The 21,845-nt window shown below is 39.0% G+C and overlaps 1 protein-coding gene across 1 annotated transcript in view; it reads left to right on the top strand.

Annotated features, from left to right (window-relative positions):
* Positions 1–21,845, top strand: part of DROSHA (drosha ribonuclease III) — a 649,328-nt gene that overhangs the window by 562,767 nt on the left and 64,716 nt on the right. The window contains exons 23-26 of the mRNA XM_082259249.1: positions 1,197–1,267; positions 5,959–6,003; positions 9,429–9,586; positions 14,007–14,112. Coding sequence (XP_082115375.1) covers positions 1,197–1,267; positions 5,959–6,003; positions 9,429–9,586; positions 14,007–14,112 — 380 coding nt within the window. The remainder of the gene's footprint in view (positions 1–1,196; positions 1,268–5,958; positions 6,004–9,428; positions 9,587–14,006; positions 14,113–21,845) is intronic.

Raw genomic sequence — 21,845 nt, 5'->3', positions numbered from 1 at the left:
GTGTTTTGGTGATCCTGGCTGCACAGTGGTGATTCCTGTGGGTTTTACTGGTGATTTGGAGTGATCTATCACTATATAGACTCTGATTAGAGACTCCACTTTATATGATGGACTATGCTATTTTGATGGGATAATTTTATTCTCGCTCTGTATCATAATTTTGTTTGCGCTACTAATACCATTTTGGTTTCCTGAAAGATTTAATGGTGTTTTTCTACAAAATGTACCATAGTCTCCAACAGCAACACAGATGAAAATAAAAATGCTTTGGTAGAGTTAAGGACAGGTTAGAACCCCTGTCCGATTTTTATTTCTGTCAGTGTTCCTGTTGAAGATTTTCCCTTGCATCTTGTCTGGCAAAACCATCGTCAGCAGGGGAGGAAGTGAGGATAAATCTCTCTAACAGCAGAGTTTTGGATAGCAGTAGAAACCCAACAGGATAACATTTCTAATTTTTTCCTACTCTTAAAACTAGGAAAAAATTTTTGGCTTAATATATACCCTAAAGTCATGTTAAAGGACATTTGTACTTTAATAAGAAACTCCTCTAGCCCACTCCTCCTAAATTAACCAGTACTAAAACGCTCAACCCCAGCTTCTTGCTTCCTATAGCAGAGCCACATTCAGCAGCACTGTGTAGTTCTACTTACCAGAAACCCTATACTGTGCTGGTCGCACCAGACACTGATCCCTAATTAACTTTTATGAATCCATACCAGAAGCAGCACCAACGTCCTAAGATGGACCCATACAAATCTCTGGGCGTCCATTGCACAAGTACAACAACGCTAAACAGGATTTTTGGTGTTAGCATCGCATTGAAATCAGCTCTGCTGCAAAGTTAGGTAAGAAGCTGGGGTGAGGGAGATGTTGGTGCAGGTTAATTCAAAAGGGGTGGGGGGATTGTAGGCGTTATATTGTTGTCATTTAATACTCTAGATCAGGGATTCCCAAACTATGGCCCTCCAGTTGTATAGGAACTACAATTCCGATCATGCCTAGTCACATCTGTGAATGTCAGAGTTTTATAATGCCTCATGGGATGTGTAGTTCTGAAACAGCTGCAGGGCTGTCGTTTGGGAATCCCTGCTCTAGATAGAACATGTTTAAACAGACCTTTGTGTTAATAGTTTGGACCTTATGAAATAGGAGTTCTAGCAAAATTTTCTTCCCCATTTGCCTACATGTTTCTACAGGTGCTGTTTACTATGAAGGTGGACTTGAAGAGGCAAAGCAGTTATTTGGGAGGTTGTTGTTTGGCACTCAGGTAATGATCCTTTCAACATTTTTAAATGTTTACTGCCAAGTCAGTAGATGATAGATTAAGAATCAAGCATAATTGCAAATATAATCTATTTTTAATTTTACTTCCTGTATGGCTCATTTACATTTGTACTAAACGTAGGTATATTTGAAGCATAGATAAAGTGCTAGCAAATAAATTTCTGCGCTGTGGTGTGATCATCAAAGTGGGTGGCAGCTTTCACATGCAAGTAGTATTCTGAACTTGAATAGAAATACAAATTAAATGCGCAGCACCAATTTTACAATAAATATTAATGCTAATTTAATAAAAAAATAAACAAACAACTGTGCTAATGTCCATCGATGGAAAAATAAATCATCAGTGAAAAGAAAGTCTTAATCCAAAAATCAAGTCTTGTGAAGAAGTGATGCAAAGAAGATCCAACACCTTCTAAAGCAGTGGTTCTCAACTCCGGTCCTTGGGACCCACTAACAGGCCAGATTTTAAGTATTACCTTGGGGAGATGCAGACAAGAATACTGCAATCACTGAGCAGCAAATGAGATCACCTGTGATGTCATTTAGTTCTTTTTCAAACCTGGCCTGGTGGGTCCCGTGAACCGGAGTTGAGAACCACTGTTCTAAAGTGAATAAATCTTTCCCAAGGTGTTCACAGGTCAGCCACCACCTTCCTGTCTGCCATTTCAACAGCATACTGTATACAGTAACTGAGTATATACACAGAACAGATAATGATATTTAAAAAAATGCTGTTTAATCACAGTTTAGATATATTTTTTAATATCAACATCTGTTCTGGGTATATATTTCTGTAAGTAGCGGACCAACATTGCTCTCTCATAGCGGGTATATTGTTTGATTGATTCCTCTATTTGAGGAAAAGCATATTTACTATATAGATTTAACTAGGCGGATGGGGTTATAATTACATATCAGGAAACACTAAGTCTATGAATGTGCCAAAAAAATATAGTGCATATCAGCAGTACATGCACATTTCCCCATGTAAACATACTGCTTAGGTCTCCCCCACTGTACTATTGAACAGCTCCCCCCTCGCCTCATTTTCATGACATAATGGGAGAAGCGTTCTGTAGTACAGCAGCAGAGAATTCAGGCAGGACTTACAGCACTTTTTGGTGTTTCATGGTGTTTCAGTGCAGCCTTGTAAATTCACTGCAGAAAGTTAGAATTACACTGGATTTCTGGCAGGATTAACAGGCATTTTTCTGTACCTGCTCTGTTTTCAAAGAGATAAAACCTGTGGATATGTGCATGTATTGCAAAGATGTACCAAATATGTTCTCTTTGTTTTATTTTTCCCAGACATTCACTTTAAGCATTAAAGATAGTTTAAGGGTTAGGTTAAGTGGTTTTGTTAAATGTTGTGGTCAGCCTAAAAGGCTTAGGTTACTCATTTTAAGTGCAAGAACACCACATAGAGAATAACTAAAGTACTGTATATAGCTGTGTAGAAAAAGAAATAGCCGCACATCCAGGGATTCCAATAAGTTTCAAATACCTTTAATTCCAAAATGTTGCAAGTGATGACACCAAAGACACCAACATGAGGTCTCGTAGACGCGTTTCACACATACATCTTGTGCTTAATCATTATGTAATGATATAACATTATGGTAATGATTAAGCACAAGATGTATGTGTGAAACGCGTCTACGAGACTTCATGTTGGTGTCTTTGGTGTCATCACTTGCAACATTTTGGAATTAAAGGTATTTTAAACTTATTGGAATCCCTGGATGTGCGGCTATTTCTTTTCCTACAAGTGTTCCCACGGAGGCGGGCCGGGGCCAGCACTCTATTGGATATCCTATCTCCTGGCAATTACCACACAATATACACCTGGAGCAGCGTTTTCCTTTCTACTGTATATAGCTGTGCTCTGAAAGATACATCCACAAATTAAAACACTTAATAAACTTAAAAAAATAACAAAACATTCCAGCAAGCCCCTAAGTAGTGCTAGGGTCTGTAGCACAGATTTGTGTGTGTTTGCCTTTGAAACCCTGTGTACATGTTTCTCAATATGTCAATATAACTGCTAAAGTGAATTGGAAGTGTTGTCCTGGCAACAGTGCTTATAATCTTATAATTGTTAAATTTGTTCTGGCATATTTACTGTATTCAGTCAATTGAAATGTATTAAAACTATATAGATAAATTGCTGCTTTTAAGTGTGAACTTTCTATAATGTGCATAAATTAAAGAAAATGCTGCACCTTCTTTAATCAATCAAAATCGCTGCTCAAGTTGCAAAACTATTGAAAGCAAATGCCCGCCAACACAACCTCACTAAATTTAACTTCTAAGGCTTTGACCCTTTTTTATCTTTTAAATTAGATTACAGAGTGTGTGTAATGTTGACAACCTAGTTTTAACCACTTGCCTACTGGGCACTTAAACCCCCTTCCTGCCCAGGCCAATTCTCAGCTTTCAGTGCTGTCACACTTTGAATGGCAATTGTGCGGTCATGCAACACTGTACCCAAATGAAATTTTTATCATTTTTTTTTTTTCAAACAAACAGAGCTTTCTTTTGGGGGTATTTAATCACTACTGGGGTTTTTATTTTTTGCCGAACAAACAAAAAAAGACCGAAAATTGTGAGGAAAAACAAAATCAGTTTTTATAGTTTGTTTATATTTTGCAAACAGGTAATTTTTCTCCTTCATTGATGTGCGCTGATGAGGCTGCACTGATGGGCACTGATAGGCTGCACTGATGGGCACCGATAGGCTGCACTGATGGACACAGATAGGCTGCACTGATAAGGCGGCACTGGTGGGCACTGATAGGTGGCATTGATGGGCACTAATAGGTTGCACTGATAGGCAATGATAGGTACTGGTAGGTGACACTGATAGGCAGCACTGATGTTGGGGCACTTATTGGTACTGATAGGTGGCACTGGTAGGTGGTACTGACCTGCACCGGTAGGGGGCACTGTTGGGCACTGTTAGGTGGCACAGATGCTCCTCCTCTTTGGAAACAATGTCCCTCTGACAGCAGCTGGCAATCGGCTTTTTTTTCTTCTCACGCTAACAGCATGAGGAGGAAAAAAAAGCTGATCGCCGGCTGCTGTTTACATCACATGATCAGCTGTCATTGGCTGACAGCTAATCACGTGGTAAGGGGCCCCCTTACTCCAATCTGTGATCAGCCATGTCTCATGGACTCGCTGATCACAGAGCGAGCCATGGACGCCCTCCCGGCAATTAAGGTCCGCGCTGTAGCCATCTTTCGGCTATAGCTTGGACGGGAAGAAGTTAAAATAGACTTGCATGCTCAGTAAAAACTTTCAGTGGGAGAGATAGAGGGGCAATTTAAAATTGGGGCTCAGATGCCACCGATAAGCTGGATGAAACCTCTTCTTGGACTGCTAAAGCACTTCAGGTTTTGTTGTAAAATAGCAGCAGTTTCACAATTCCAGTGAAATTCATAGGTTCCTGAGATAGGTGTTGTGTCATGTTTTTTGAAATAAGAAGCATTACATTCCACATTAATAATTATGCCACCAAAGCTAGTGTGTGCTGTAAATTGCCTGCAGCATTGCTCCTGTTTCTTCTTGCTAAAGGCTGCCATTTTGCCAAAGCCTAGAACCCCTGAACAGCAGTATTTCTCAGGTGGAACTAAACCCATCAATTTAACAGTTTCAAAAAACAGTTACATTCCTAGAATGCCGGGATTGCTGTCACATTTGCTTGGGTCCTCAACCAAACTGTAAAACCATCAAATGTCTGGTGTGATAACTGATCACATCTGTAGCGCCATGGCAGTTGCAAATCAAACAGAAGCATCTTCCTTGGCTTTAGAGAATAGGAGGGTTTAATTCTACTTTAGGGCTGTCAGCAGATCAGCCTCTACAAATTCAGCAGTGCCTAATAATGGAGAGAAACTGAGCATGTGCAGAGTAGGGTGAGACAGAGTATTACTGGATTTCAAAACAATATAGGCACTTATTTTTAATGTTTTACATAGCTATACCTGAAAAAGGGGCCAGCCTGAAGTGACCTAGCAGGACTTAATTTTCTGACTTAAGTTCTTAATGCATTTAAAAAAAAAATAAACAGGATCGTTGCACACACGTTTGGAGCACATCTTCTTCATTCACTTAAGCTAAGTGAAAATTCACTGTGCAAAGTAAAATCTCTTTTTGCCTTTAGTAAATCAAGCCCATACCTGGGATACTTGTATAAATTGCACTATACTGTATTCCAGTTCTAGAAGCTAGTGAAGAAAATCACTTTTAACATGTATTTTTTTTTTTCCTCTTCTTTGTCTCCTAGTAGCTTATGTATGTGTTTGACCATTGAAAGTGTTAAACCCTTTTTTAACATGAACATCTACTGTATAATGCTTTTCATTCACTAACATTTCACTATTTATAGCAATACATGTGGCAATATATTTTTTTTTCTTTGTTATCCCGAGTTCATTCAGTGACATTATCCTTTTCTCCACTCTTAAGCTCTGCTTAGTAGGACCTTGAGTAGATATCAGTTGTGTATATGCTCTTTATTTTCAAATTAATTTGCAGGCAGTATTGGATTTTCCATGAGCCGAGTCAGCATCTAAAATAGTTGCGTATTTCAAGTAATGACATTTTATTTAGTGCTGTGGAATTTGCTAAATGATTGCCTAGAGCATTAATGACATTTCTCAACATCTACAGGGCCTGCGGGACGTGTGGCTTAATTATCCCCTACACCCACTTCAAGTAAGCAAACTCGCCCCTTATTGTAATATATATAGTAGCATTTATTGCTCTTTATTTATTTGCTGCTTCTCTTTGATTCCTTTCTGTGACATTCATGATACCAGTACTGGATTTATTAACAAGCTGTGTGCTGTATACATATATATATCATCCTCTGAAGTGTGTAAACCAAACAACTGGAATTAACTCTGCCTCCGACAAACATGAGCCAATTTCTTTTCTGTCCCGCAAGAACATTTATTTTAGTGACTTTTTTATTTTGCTGAGGGCGAAGATGTCATTTTTTATTTTTTATGATGTGAACAAGCCATTGTTTAAAAGAGGCCTTAATCTAAAACCACAGACATGCCAAACAGTTTTGCATACAGCTGAAACATTTTATTATTAATATTTAATATTAAGTTTTCAGTTTTGTAAGATTGTTGTTCTTTCTAGTGTCATATTCAGTGCTGGAGATAAAGAATGAAACGCTAAACTGATTACTGTGTTATTGGTGCATGCTGTGAATTTCTATAAGGTCTGTTGGGTATTCCAAGATCATTAGATATGTATTATGCACCACTTTTAAAACTAAACTCCAGGCAGATATAAAGGACCGCCATGAGGTGTGTAATTATGTATTCCCTAAATATCATTAAATGTGTTTTACGTACTGCTAGTGTAAGTACTTGCATTTTCCTTTATTATTATCTTCCTTTATTCACTTTGCACAGTAACTCTGGGAGAGGCAGGGGCAACACAGATTTAGAGCATTATACAGTACTATCAACCTAAACCTGTTTACTAACAGGCAGAGAATGCAGAATGATGACCTTGTTAATATGGTCATACTCCTACGCAGTCTAGTTAGTAGGCCTCGGACAAGTTGGGACCAAAACTGTATTGCTTAATTCAGCCTTTGTCAACCTTTTCAACACAGAAGAAACCTTGATAAAACTTTCCAGTTTCAGGGAACCCTTGCTACTATATCTACAACCCATGGTACATTAGTGTGATGGTCAATGGGAAGAATGCTCCTTACACTTTGTGGTCATGGGGAAGAATTACCCCCTTTTAGATCGCTAAAAAGATCAGTGGTGTCGGTGGCGATTTATCTGAGGGGCAAAAATTGCTCATTGCTCAAGGAACCTCTGGAGGAACCCTGGTTAAGAAACCCTGGCTTAATTGCAGTGAAGATGTCCTTTAAATACCCCCCCCCACCCTCAGTTTTTCCCAAATACATAAATACTTCCATGTAAGCCCTCTTCTGAGACCTTTACTATGTGGCCCGACACTGCACAGCTTTTGAATGAAAAAAAAAAAGCCCCAGCTATGTTCAGCTTCTGTATTGTTTAACTGCAGTGGAGCAAAATGAGGCTGCCAAATCTGGGTGTGCTATCCTCATTGCATTGGGCTGCCAACTTAACACAGGGAGTAGACATACTTCAGCCATAACATTATGATCACCCACCTAATATTGAGTAGGTCCCCTTCTGTCGTCAAAACAGCCCTGACCCATCGAGGCATGGACTCCACTAGATCTTTGAAGGTATGCTGTGGCATGTGGCACCAAGCCCATCGCCAGCAGATCCTTTAAATCCTGTAGGTTGCAAGGTGGGACCTCCATGGATCAGACTTGTTTTTCCAGCACATCCCCCAGATACTTAATGGATTGAGATCTGGAGAATTTGGAGGGCAAGTCATCACCTCAAACCCGTGTTCCTCAAACCATTATTGAACCATTTTTTGCAGTATGGCAGGGCTCATTATCCTGCTGAAAAAGCCCACTGCCATCAGGGAACATTGTTTCCATGAAGGGGTGTACTTGGTCAGCATCAATAGTAGGTAGGTGATACATGTCAAAATAACATCCACATGAATGGCAGGACCCAAGGTTTCCCAGCATAACTTTGCCTAAAGCATCTCACTGCCTCCACCGCCTTGCCTTCTTCCCATAGTGTATCCTGGTGCTTTCTCATCCCCTGGTAAGCCACTCACGCATGCACCTTGTCATCCACATAATATAAAAGAAAACATGTTCATTAGACCAGGCTACCTTCTCCCATTGCTGTGTGGTCCAGTTCTGATGCTCACATGCCCATTGTAGGTACTTTTACCTGTGGACATTGTTCAGCATGGGTTACATAGCTCCATACGCAACAAACTGTGTTGCCCATTTTTTCTGCTTTCAGCATATCAACTTTAGGGACAACATGTTTACATGCTGACTAATTTATGCCACCTGCTTTCAAGTGCCTTTGTAATGACATAATGACATCAGGTTGATAAGCCTATCAATGAGGTGCTGCTCCTGAATTGTCCAATTTTCTTTTTGGGGTGGGCTGGTGACCAATCTGTATTGCTTAAATGCAGTGGAGAAAAGAGAGGTTGCTGATCTGGCTATGTTATCTGTCAAGAATACCTGGATCGCAGGACTGGGTGAACAGCACAGTAAGTTAGTGATCACTGTCCTAGCAAATTGGCTACTCATGTGGCTATCTGTAGTCATAACTATTTTCAACAGACTAGATAATGGCCACTTCGAGTACATGTACAATACGAAGCTGGATCCAGAATGAATTGCCCAGTTATACTATAATCATATGGTTGACACTGTGGTGTTAGCGACAAGCCCAATTTAAAATTGAGCAAATCATAATTATGAAGTAAACATCTATTTCATGGTGGAAATTTATCATGTCTTCAATAACTGCTTAGAATAAAAAATGACTGCTAGAATCTTTTGACCACATAATAGGAATAATTGATTAAAATACAGGCTATTAACTTGCTGCTTTGCTCATTGCTGCCTCTTCCAAGATCAATCACTTGTAGAATTATGTTGGTATAATATAGATTTTTTTGACTTTTTTATTGTCCCCAACAAAAATTAGCAGAAAAAAAGAAAAAACCCTGATGTTTATATACATACGCCAGCGTGTGTACAGTTTACATATTTGTGTTTGAGTAGATTTATAGTGCTAATTACTGATACATTTTTTACTTTATTTGTAGCTAAATATAATTTATTTAGAGTGATAAACATGGCGTTTCATTTTTGCCTTTCTGATCTGCATGCTGTTCTGATTCAGTTTTATTTGCTTTCGCATAAACTAGCTGGGAGAATTATGACAACTGTCTATGCAAAATAGAGGATTGAGCCTAGCAGGGTGTCATCTCATCCTTAATGGAGCCACTTTTTATGATAAGAATAACTTTCAAATCAAAACAAATAAGCAGTGTAGGTGATCCATGGGTATGCCAGTCAGGCGGCGGCGGGAAATTGATTATCAATGCTGTCTGAAATTGATAAAAGAGCCGACAAAGAAGCAAGCCTGACATTTTATTGCTATTTTGTTTAACATAAACATACTAACATTATTTGTTACAGTTACAGAAGCCATGCAAGCAGTGTTTAAGAAGTCTCTCGCTCTTCTTTTTGCCAGCTTCAGGAGTCTAACACTGATCGACAGCTGATTGAGACATCACCGGTCCTTAAGAAGCTGACAAAATTTGAAGAAGCAATTGGAACTGAGTTTACTCATATACGGCTTCTAGCTCGAGCTTTCACCTTGAGAACGGTGGGATTTAACCATCTGACCTTGTAAGCAAAGAATCTGATCTCTTTATCTGTCATCTGGCAGAGACATATATATATAGAGTGAATACCTTTCTTTGTGATGAGAATACTCAATAATAGTCAGTGCACACACAAACACATAAATAGGAAATGTAGGAAAGTACAAAATAGGAGGCTGTGGAAGCAATTTTTATGTACTAAAGGTTTCAGTATTTTTTTTTTTTAAACCTATAAACGTTGTAAAAGAAAATAGTTTGAACCACAAGGACAAATATTCTGTTGCTTTATGTTGTTTATGACTTGTTTTTTTTTTTTTATTATTATTGTATTGATGCTAGCTAGATAACACTGTACACATTGGAACAACAGAAATGTATGTACCAAAATGTACTCCTTTTAAAAAAAAAAGCTCAAACCAAAAACTCAGTTATGCCTCCTGTGATTTTTCCAGGTATGATTCCCCCAGAACCTGTCCCAGTAACAGTAGTCTTAAAGAATAGAAGAATGTGATGAATCATTTTTAGTAGACTGAAGAGGACTGGAAACCCTTGTCAGATTGTTTTTTTGTTTGTACTCTACTTGGGATGTTCCTCCTAACTTCATACCCCTGTGTCAGTAATCTCTGGAGTAGGAAGGATAGGGATATCTCCCCAGTTAGGAGTCAGATAGCAATGAAAGCCTGGTAAAGGCTCTTACCCTTTCCCACCTTAAAGAGAAAGAGTTATTATTATTATACAGGATTTATATAGCGCCAACAGTTTGCGCAGCGCTTTACAATATGAGGGAAGACAATGCAGTTACAATACAATTCAATACAGGAGGAATTAGAGGGCCCTGCTCGTTAGAGCTTACAATCTAGAAGATGAGATTTTTCTTACTAATGAGCCTCTTACAATCATTTCCTTTATTTTAATAACCCCAACACAGTACATATTTACCCCAGTGGATCTTACATGTCCTGTCTTTTTATAACACCAACATAGTACAGTGGAACTTACAATCTAATATTCAAATCACAGTCACACACACATTTAGGGGCCAGTTTTGACAGCAGCAAATGTTAACATGTTTTGCAGTTTGTGGCCCTCTCAAGCATGGGCAGAACATACAAACTTAGTGTAGCTAATAATTTGCTGTAATCTCGGCTCAAGGCTTTGTCGTGAAACCAAGCTATCCATTGCGCTAATGTGCTGCCTAATGTGATATACCAACTTTGCATACAGTCACTTTTGATCTGTCCATATTAATATGTTGACTCATTTAACACCCATCTCATGTGTCGCTTGGGTTTAATGACAGAATCACACTGTGTGTGGTCAAGTGTGAAGTGTTTATTACTTTAATGGGACATCAGCTCTATGTGCTTGTTTTAATAAGTGTCTTTGAAGGGTCAAAGGAGGCAGCTAATAAGGATGAAGTAATATGTTGTATTGCTAGCGAGGGAGACATTGAGCCATTGCTTAGAGTCTTGCCCTCTCCATTTCTATGTTTATAGAAAAATAAGACCACTGCCTGTGCAGCTTCAAGTGGAAATTTATTAAGGCAGATTATGTCCTACAAAGGAACTTAAATAAAAAAAAAAACGGTGATAAAAAATAATTTTGAAAAAGGTAGCTTAAAATGAATAATAATTCTCCATTAAAGTAACTTCAGCTGTCATATTGAATTTTTTTTTTTTTTTTAAATCATGATCCGATAAAAAGACAGCAAGTAGCAAATTAGTAAAATTACATATTTATAAGACAGCCAGTTAAGTTTTGGAAGTGTTTTAGCCAGACACTGCCATTTGTGTAAGTAAGAGCATCAGTTCAGAGAACAATGAAAGAGTGCCTCCCATTGCAACATTACAGGAATTATCATTTGCTGACATATGTTATCCTGTTGTGCCAATCATTTTGGCTTAGACTCTAAGGCCGGCCATAGAATAGGTGAGTTTCTTGCAGGGTTCCCCCATCAACAGAGTCAGTGTTGATGGAGGAATCCTTCCTGTGGAACTATTGTGTTCTCCCAGCCCCCTGGGGGAAGCCAACCCTGCCGGGAGAATGCCAGTGATTATAACAGCCGCTAGCAATAATCGCATGTAAAATCCGACAGGCTGGTTGTTTCCAAGTTGATCGATCTATCAACTTGGGTACATTCAACCTTCCAATACATGTTTCGAGTCTCAGCTGCTTCCTGCTATAGCTGGCTTTAATCCTTAAGCTCCTAAGAATATCTGAGTTGTAAAATTAAGGAACACTGACACTAAAATGTGAAGTCACACTGTATTAAAGGGAATGTTTTATGCTTTTGTATATTTTCTCCTTCTTTGTATATTACGTTGAAAATATCAGGTTAAAATGAAATATTGTTATGTAGTCCTCTGTCTTTCCAGCAAGATCTAAGGTTTATTTTAAATTGTTACTTTTGACTTTTCAGCAGTGCTGAAAGAAGCCCCTTGTTAAGAGAACTGAAATGAGTTATCAGAAAAGTGACTCCACCCTAATTAGAAGCCTCAAAACAGGGACAAGGGTATTTGCATAGAAATCTGCTGTGCGGTCTATTTAGATAACCCTTAATGCTCTGGAAGCTCTTGCCATGCATTAAATTCATATTTTTGGTTAAAAAAAAAGATTATACATAATGAAAAAAAAATAATTTAATCAACAGCTTTAAAACATATAAATGTAAAGAAACAATCAAAATAAGATTGATAGCTGGGTATTATGACTTCCCTGTAAAGCAGAATTGTCAGTAACATTAAGGCTTCGTTAACACTGGGGCGACCTGACAAGTCCCTGACTTAGTCCCCTGACAAGTCACGCCCCTTTCCGTTCCATTGGAACCATTCTAATCAGAATGACTCAAGTCGCTCCGACTTAGAAAAAGGTTCCTGCACTGCTTGGGGGCGACTTGCGTTGACTTCTGTTAAAGAAGTCATTTGCAAGCCGCGGTGAAGTCGCGCTGTGCAGTGCGGCTTCAAAGTTGGCCGACTTTGAAGCCGCGCTAGTGTGAATTGAGACTTAACGTCTGCTTTAATAAATTCCTGGTGCATCAAAGTAAACTCCAGTCTGCAGGAACTTTAGTGACTTTTATATTGTTTTGGCACCTCTAAAAGGTGAGAGCCAGCAGAAGGGGCATAGCATAAGGAACATTTTGCATATGTCATATATAGATAGTTAAACTCATGAAGACTACTGAACTGTCAGTTGGGTCAACATGATTGGATAGCTCTGTGCTAGCATGTTAGTCAAGGAGGTAGATGATATTTCTGGATTGTGCCTGAACATAGATGGTACTGGCCAACTGTAGAGTAAGTTGAAAGCATTCTCAAGGGGAGTTCTTTGACTGCATTTGCTTTGACAGGTCTTATATTAACAATCTGCATTTAGAAATTCTCAGAGCAATGTATTCTCCAATGTTATCTGAATTTAAGAAGAAGGTAAGCTATCCTAATGAAATTCAAAAGCTTTTTCCCAATAGGATCATGGGCATGCTAAGAATATAGCCAGGAGTTTTATATATGATCCCTTACAATGTAAAGGACGGACTTTGATTTGATAAATGTCTTTAAGGTTTGAATGGCCATAGATAATTAATTTTTAGTGTAGAGAGGTGAGAAAATGCCTTTTGTGATTGAGAATTCTTTATATCAAACCTACCTCAACTTTGGTGCACTTTTATCAAAGGTATTTCATACCTCTTCTTTGGGGAAAATGTTTTGAGCGATCAAATGACTTGTGAGAATTAGCCTTTGCAATGGCTGCCTTTGTAATATGTTAATGAAAGTTATGGACTGTTCCCTTAATACTTACCTTAGTCATATACAGAAAGGGGGGGGGGGGGAGGGTGATATTTTTTTAATGACTTTGGATAGCTGTCATTAAAGTCAGAGTCTTAGAAACAACTACAAACTGTAGAACAGTTTAAGTTTCCTGTCTGCACAGTTTAGTTGAGTATGTAATGTTAAGACATAATAAAATCATTGACATTCCTAAATATAACCTGTTTGCTGTAAGATTAATGCAGAAGGCATATGTGAAAGCTTTGGCCTCAGAGTGCTTGGGGAACTGGCAGTGCAACCTGCTTTACAAAACTGCTGCTTCCAAGACAGCTCCGGTCATCCATTTGTTATCTGCGACTTTTAATAATAAAGACTCTTCCTGACCTATTTTTTTTTTTCTCTGCAATAGAGACGCTCAGCCACTGCTAGGTATTTCATGTAATGTGATCATTTTACAAAGCGACAAGTACTCTGTCCTTGATCCTTTTTTTTTATTTTTTTTCTTGATTTAGGGCACAAGGCCTTAGCAAAAAGAGGGATTTGCAATCATGTTTGTAAATAGGAACAGTTAATGAACAACATTTGTCTCTGTATACACTAGAAAATGTGTGTATGACTCTTTATTTTCATTTGTTGAATATCGATTTCTCTCTATTAATTTTTCTTTCCCGTCTCCTACAGAGGCCACAACCAAAGGATGGAATTCCTGGGTGACTCTATAATGCAGCTGGTAGCCACGGAATATTTATTCATACATTTCCCTGGTCATCACGAGGGCCACTTAACGGTGAGAAGAACATAAATCAAGCTCCGAGCAGGCAGGCATCACAGGCGGAGCTGGGCATTTAGTGAATTATTCTGCTTTTGATGAATAACTAGGTAGTCTGTCAGCGTGGCTCCTAGCTGGAGATTTGTGGGTTTTAAAAAATATGTTGCAATGGCATGGCACAGTGATTTATGAGCTTAAAGCTTCATGCAGTCTTTGTTTCTTCAGCTTGACAAATCAATAATGTAATCAGTGATAAGCTTTGTATGTTCATAGTGGCATTGGTGCTTGTTTCACAGATAGAAGCATTAAGGCTCTTTGTGTAACTGATTTATACCAGGGTTGCAGGCCTTTGCATGCTGGTTACTTAATTAAAGTTTCTGATTGTAACCGTTGAAGGTAATGAGAGCTTTTCTTTTTGTTTTCAGTCAAGATCCAGAGACATGGTGTGCTGCTTTAGCTCACGTGTACACTATTTTTTATAAGGTCATATGCTAATAGGAGACTTTGTAATCCATCTGCAATAAAATAGTGATTATAACATTATAGTGCAAAAAGGCCTTCTTATTGTCTTTTGTATCAGACACCGTGCTTTCGAATCAAAGTGGGTACTGTGCCTGAGGTCCATTATTTTACTATACTTTGTCTTAATACCTGTGTTTTTAGTTTTTTTTTTTTTTTGTAGCAAAGTAACAACTATCTGGCTTTTTTCTCTTTTTTTTCATTTATTCTCTTTCACGTTCTCATTTATATTCTTTCTCTCTCAAAATACAATGGCCTTAATAGAAGTAATTAGGATAGGATGCAATGCATTTCTGACAGTTATATAGCATCCTTTCAACTATCCTAGGCCTGTTCTCATGCCAAACAAAACAATAATAACAATTATATTGGTTACTCTAACTCAGTGTTTCTCAACCTTTTTTCAGTGGGCAATCTCAAGGCACCCTCCAAAATTATGGACAGTCTTGAGGTGCCCTATTCTAAAATGTAAAAACAATTCAAATATTTTTATGTAATGCAGCAACATCAATACACGTAGGGTACTCAACGTTAGAGGTGACTTATTTTTCCAAAGCAAATACACTTTTGCAAACTGGCACTGACTGGTATTCCAATGTTTCTCTTCTCCCTCAGTTTTTCTCCCTTACTTGTGAGACACCAAAGCTGTTGGAGAAAGACAAGGGAGGGTCAAACAAGGATGGTATGCCGGCAACTGACATCCTCCTTATCAACTGATGATGGTATTGGTCGTTATAACACCACCAGCTAGAAGGTTGTAATGGTGTACAAAAAAACCTGTGGCTTTGTGTAACTAAAAGACAGATTTCATCCCCCTAAAGCCTTGTGTACAATTTTGGGAATTTTGCCAAAGCACCCTGTTTGAAAAAGGCTGCTCTAACCTTTGTGATCACAATATCAGCGCTGACATGCTGATCACATGGATTTGTTGATTAAAAAAACGCTCCAATGCCACATAGTAAAGAGATGTCACAGCTAGAACTACAGTGCACTCCTAATTAGAGGCTTATTTTGCCAAAAATGTGTCAAAGAAAAACCAAGCTTGTCAAAATTCCCTGCGCATTCCTTATATACACAAATACACACACCTATTGATTAGGTTAAATTGGGATGGAGATAGATAGATAGATAGATAGATAGATAGATAGATAGATAGATAGATAGACAGACAGACAGACAGACAGACAGACAGACAGACAGACAGACAGACAGATTATACCCCTTGTTTAGTATGCCTTTTAGCCATAACAGCTGCCACATGAAGTGATTCTACAAGAATCTGCCAAAGTCATCCATTATTGGTCACCTGTCAAACAGCACCCATTGTAATGAGGAGTTTTGTACTCTCCTTAGTTTATTGTACAACTTTATGCCTCCCACCTTTGAAAAATGTCCAACAGTTCTGAAAATGCTGCAAGCGCTTTCCTGGTACTAATATTTATGTCTTTTTAGAGCCTGTTAGATCAGTTTAAGCTCATAGTTGATTATCTGTATACAAAGCACATGTAGAAGTTTAAAGCAGTATTAAACCCAAAAACAAAAATGTCATATATTGCTGCTTAACAAACCTTAAAGGATAAGTTCACCTTTTGAGAAACAAATAATAAATGCACATATTTTTGCAGGAAAAAAAATGTACATTTATAATTTTTTCCCTAAGGAGCTTGGAAAGCATTGCACCCATGATCAGTGGACCAGGGGTGCAGTGGCCAACTCCTGCAAACAAGCCCTGCAGCTTTCAAACCTGTATCTTCATATGGGCTGACTGTTTATAAGCTGCAGAACTTTTGAATAAACTACGAGGCTGCTCAACAGTGACCTCGCATCTATTCAGAACAACAAGCCATCAGCCGCAGTGGCTAATGGTAGTTGTAGTTCATGCATACACAGGAAAATGTGAATGAGTGACGTGACCGTGAGGGCAGATTTTCAAATAGTGACAGCGGACAGCAGAAGAAGATTCCCGCACTTGCTGTTACAGGGAGGGGGGAGAGCAGGAAATACTGCACCTGTTGAAACGTGTTTCATGTTCCACCCTATATACAGGTGGAATATGCAACATGTTCCAGAAGGTGAACTTACCCCCCCACCTTTTATTTACCTAAGCCCTCGTTTGATCCAGCGTTTGATCAAGCGCTATGCACATCTGCGGCTCTTCTCTACGCTCACTTTCGTGGCTCACAGGCTTTGCTAAGGCATCGGAAGCCATAGGCTCCCGCTGCTGTTAATCAAAGCCAGTGACGAGGCAGTGTGGGGACGGGGCCGAATCCCATTGTCTGTGTCAATGGATGCAGACATCAGGGCTCAGGAGCAAGCACGCATGAGTGCGCCCATAGGAAGCGGCTTCCTATTGGGGCACTGGACAGAGAGAAGGAGCGAGAAGCGCCTGGTAGGGGACCCACTAGAAGGAGGGAAGTAAGAATATATTTGTTATTTAAAAAATATATATATATGTTTGCAACCACTTTAAATGTGGTGGCTGCATTCATTTTTTGTTTTGTTTTTTTCACTTTATGAAGCAACAGAGCCACATACGGACAGCAATATTGTTAGTTTGGGGAGAGGGTAATGTTAGATGCACTAACAGATTTAGATGGACTTGACTAACAAATTAAAGATGAAATCCAGCTAACACTTTTAAAGCCACCTTCTTCCATTCATAAAAGCTGTATTATAGCTTTCTTCTTTGAAAAGTGATCTATTAACTGCTTGCCAACCACCAGCCGCAGATATATTGCAGCAGGCTGGCTCCGTTGCGTGAACTGCCGTACCTGTACGGTGGCTCAGTGGAGCTCTCCTAGGGTTGCCGCCGGGCACCCGCGATCGCTCCCCGCTGAGAGAGAATGACGGTCTGCTGTTGTAAACACAGCAGACCGTTGTTCTCTCTGGAAGGAACACAGAGAGCCTGTGATCCTTTTATTTAGGATCACAGGTCTCTGTGTTGATTCTAGAAGTACCTCCCCCATACAGTTAAAAATCACTCCCCTAGGCTCACACTTAACCCTTTGATCACCCTTGGGTTAACCCCTTCCCTACCAGTGTCATTATTTCAGTAACAGTGCTTATTTTTAGCACTGATTACTGTAGTAATGTCACTACCCCCCACCAAAATGTCAGTTAGGGATCCGATCTGTCCGCCGCAATGTCGCAGTCCCGCTAAAAATCGCAGATCGCCGCAATTACTAGTAAAAAAATAAATAAATAAAAATGACATAAATCTTTCCTATAGTTTGTATACGCGACAACTGTTGCCCAAACCATTTAAAATACGCTTATTGGGATTTTTGTTTTACCAAAAATATGTAGCAGAATAGAAATTGGCCTGAAAGGATGAAAAAATTTGATTTTTACATTTTTTTTTTGGGGGGGGGGGGGGGGGGAGAATGTTATATAGCAGAAAGTGAAAAATATTGGGGTTTTTTTTTTTTTTCAGAATTTCTGCTCTTTTTTTGTTTATAGCGCAAAAAAAAAAATCGCAGAGGTGATCAAATACCACCAAAAAAAAGCTCTGTTTGTGGGTAAAAAGAACATCAATTTTATTAGGGTAAAGCATTGCACCCTGCGCAATTGTCAGTTAAAGTAATGCAGTCATGAATCGCAAAAAATGGCCTGGCCATTAGGGGGCAAAACCTTCTGGTCCAGAAGTGGTTAATTGAGGAGGCAGACTTCTCACACTAAATGTAAGCACTTTTTCTTGTGCTGGTTTAAAATATGTTTAACTAACTTGGGCTTAAAAGGAAGTTGAACAATTACAGACTTACTGGCCAGATCACCAGGTAAAAATTAAGTAAAAAAATAAAAATAAAAACTAATGCAGCCACCATGTAAGAATGGTAAACAGTAATATTGAACATTTTTGTTTTTGGTTTTAATACTAATTTAACGTGTTTTTTTTTTTTTTTTTTTGCATATCTCTGTTTTTGTAATTCAACCAATTCAATTGGCTTGGTTGAGTTTTTGCTAGAGGGATACGTTTTGAATTTTTATGGCCCCACTTGTGTCTGCATGTGAAAAGACACACTGATAAACACATTTAGCCACAATTATGTATTATCTTGTAATGACCCTTACACACGATAAGAAAATCGGAAGTAAAATTTCATCCAATGAACAATCTGCCAATTTTTGGATCATTAGTATAGTGCTTTCGACAGCCGATTCAGAATTTTCGAACGACAAAAACTGAATGTTCAGGCTATAAAATTGTTCGATTTGTGTTTAATTAGTACAGTTTTCGTACAAAAAAAATGTAAGAGCCATACTATGCATGCTCGGAAAGGAAAGAACACATACAAAACAATTTAACACATTACATCACTTCTGAAGTTAAATTCCGTCGTACGAGAATTTTTGTATGTTGAGTAAACTCTTCGCATGCAACAAAAAACGGACAAAATTTGTCCGATATTCTGATCGTGTGTACGATGCTTAGGGGAGGAACTGCAAATCTGTTTTCCCAATGGTACAGTGACATGTCCATGTTTGGTACCTGGGAGGTTTTAACCCTGTAATGGCTTGGTGAATACTAGCAGATGGACTTGTTTACTGAATGGGGACAAATAGCCCTGTTGATATACAGGTGCATCTCATAAAATTAGAATATCATCAAAAAGTTAATCTATTTAAGTAATTCAATTTGGAAAAGTTAAATTAATACATTATATAGATTCATTACACACAGAGTGATATATTTAAAGCATTTCTTTCTTTTAATGTATGAGAATTATGGCTTACAGCTAGTGAAAACCAAAAATTCAATATCGCAGAAAATAAGACACAAAAAAAAAGGATTTTTCATACAGAAATATTGACTTATTGAAAAGTATGTCCATGTACAGTATAGTATGCACTCAATACTCGGTCAGGGCTCCTTTTGCATGAAAAACAGTGGACCAACACTAGCAGATGACATGGCTCCCCATGTCATCACTGACTGTGGAAACTTCACACTGGACCTTATGCAACTTGGATTCTGTGCCTCTCCACTCTTCCTCCAGACTCTGGGACCTTGATTTCCAAATGAAATGCAACATTTACGTTCATACTAAAAGAGGACCACTGAGCAAAAGTCTCATCCTTTTTCTCCTTAGTAAGGAGAGACGGTAGGACACTTCTGACATTGTCTTGGTTTCAGGAGTGGCTTGACACAAGGAATGCGACAGTTGTAGCCCATGTTCTGGATACGTCTGTGTTTGATGGCTCTTGAAGCACTGACACCAGTCGTAGTCCACTCCTTGTGAATCTCCCCCAAATTCTTAAATGGCCTTTGCTTCACAATCTTCCCAAAGTTGCGGTTATCCCCGTTGCTTGTGCTACTTTTTCTACTACACTTTTTCCACTCAACGTTCCATTATTACACTTGGATACAGCACTCTGTGAACTGCCAGCTTCTTTAGCAATGACCTTTTGTGACTTACCCTCCTTGTGGAGGGTGTCAGTGACTTCCTTCTGGACAACTGTCAAGTCAGCAGTCTTCCCCGTGATTGTGTAACTTACTGAACCAGACTGAGAGACCATTTAAAGACTCAGGAAACCTTTTCAGGTGTTTGAGTTAATTAGCTGATTAGAGTGTAACACCATGAGTCTACAATATTGAACTTTTCACAGATTTTCTAAAATATAGAATTTTGGAATTTTGCTAACTGTAACCCATAATCATCAAATTTAAAAGATTATGATGATTGAAATGCTTGAAATATATCATTCTGTGGGATGTGTAATGCATCTATATAATATGAGTTTCACTTTTTGAATTGAGTTACTAAAATGAATTAACTTTTTGATGATATTCTAGTTTTTTGAGATGCTGCAGTAGTACCCCATAGACTTTTATGGGGTTTGTCTACCTTCATCTCCCGAATAAATGTTCCAACTTTTATTTCGCTTTCAGCACTTATTGAGCCATAGGGGGAGATTACTAAAACTGGTGCACTCAGAATTTGGTGCAGCTGTGCAGGGCAGCCAATCAGCTTTCAACTTCAACTTTATTTGAGCTTTGACATTAAAGCCTGGAAGTTGAGTGTCCATGCAGAACTGCATCACATTTTTCACACTCCAGTCTTAGTAAATCTCCCTCTTAGAAGTTGATTTATTAAAACTTCAGAGTGCAAAATCTGGTGCAGCTATGCATGGTAGCCAATTAGCTTCTAACTTCAGCTTGGTCAATTAAGCTTTGACAGGAAAGCCTGGAAGCTGATTGGTTTTTATGCAGAACTGCACCAGATTTTGCACTCTCCAGTTTTAGTAAATCAACTTCTTAGTGTCTTTTTAGTTAGGCAGGGAACTGAGGTGGCAGGGCATAACTGTTGAGCTGTGCTTAGGGCAATAGTTTCCCTAAATCTGGCCCTACTCCCTACCCAAAAATCTTTCTGCTCATGTCCAGGCTTAGTCTGTCTAGCTTCTTTGCTGTCTCTTCCTGTGTTAACTAGAAGGAGACTTCTACCTCTTTACCTCATGGTATGCCACCCACCATCAGAGAGCGAGGAGACTTCTACCTCTTTACCTCATGGTATGCCACCCACCATCAGAGAGCGAGGAGACTTCTACCTCTTTACCTCATGGTATGCCACCCACCATCAGAGAGCGAGGAGACTTCTACCTCTTTACCTCATGGTATGCCACCCACCATCAGAGAGCGAGGAGACTTCTACCTCTTTACCTCATGGTATGCCACCCACCATCAGAGAGCGAGGAGACTTCTACCTCTTCACCTCATGGTATTCCACCCACCATCAGAGAGCGAGGAGACTTCTATCTCTTTACCTCATGGTATGCCACCCACCATCAGAGAGCGAGGAGACTTCTACCTCTTTACCTCATGGTATGCCACCCACCATCAGAGAGCGAGGAGACTTCTACCTCTTTACCTCATGGTATGCCACCCACCATCAGAGAAGGAGACTTCTACCTCTTTACCTCATGGTATGCCACCCACCATCAGAGAGCGCCATGTAATCATTGACTTTTAACTTAATGCATGCGCCAACTATTTTGTGTCTGCCTAATAATACAGATGTGCATATACAGAAGGAGCACCAGACCAAAAGATAAGAGTCCAAATAAATTTATTGATGTTGTGTTAAAAGATATCCAACGGCATTTGGGGGTCAAAGGAACTCCCCCTTCAGTTAAAAATTAGAACCTTAAGTGGCTTCAAAGTATGGTGTTCCTGTTTGAATCTATGCAGGGAAGCTGATTTCTGGATTAGGATTTCTGGCCAGCAGTATCTGCAT

The sequence above is a fragment of the Pelophylax lessonae genome (assembly GCF_965119305.1).
Source record: "Pelophylax lessonae genome assembly, chromosome: 5".
NCBI lineage: Eukaryota > Metazoa > Chordata > Amphibia > Anura > Ranidae > Pelophylax > Pelophylax lessonae.
This window is presented reverse-complemented; position numbering and strand designations above follow the sequence as displayed.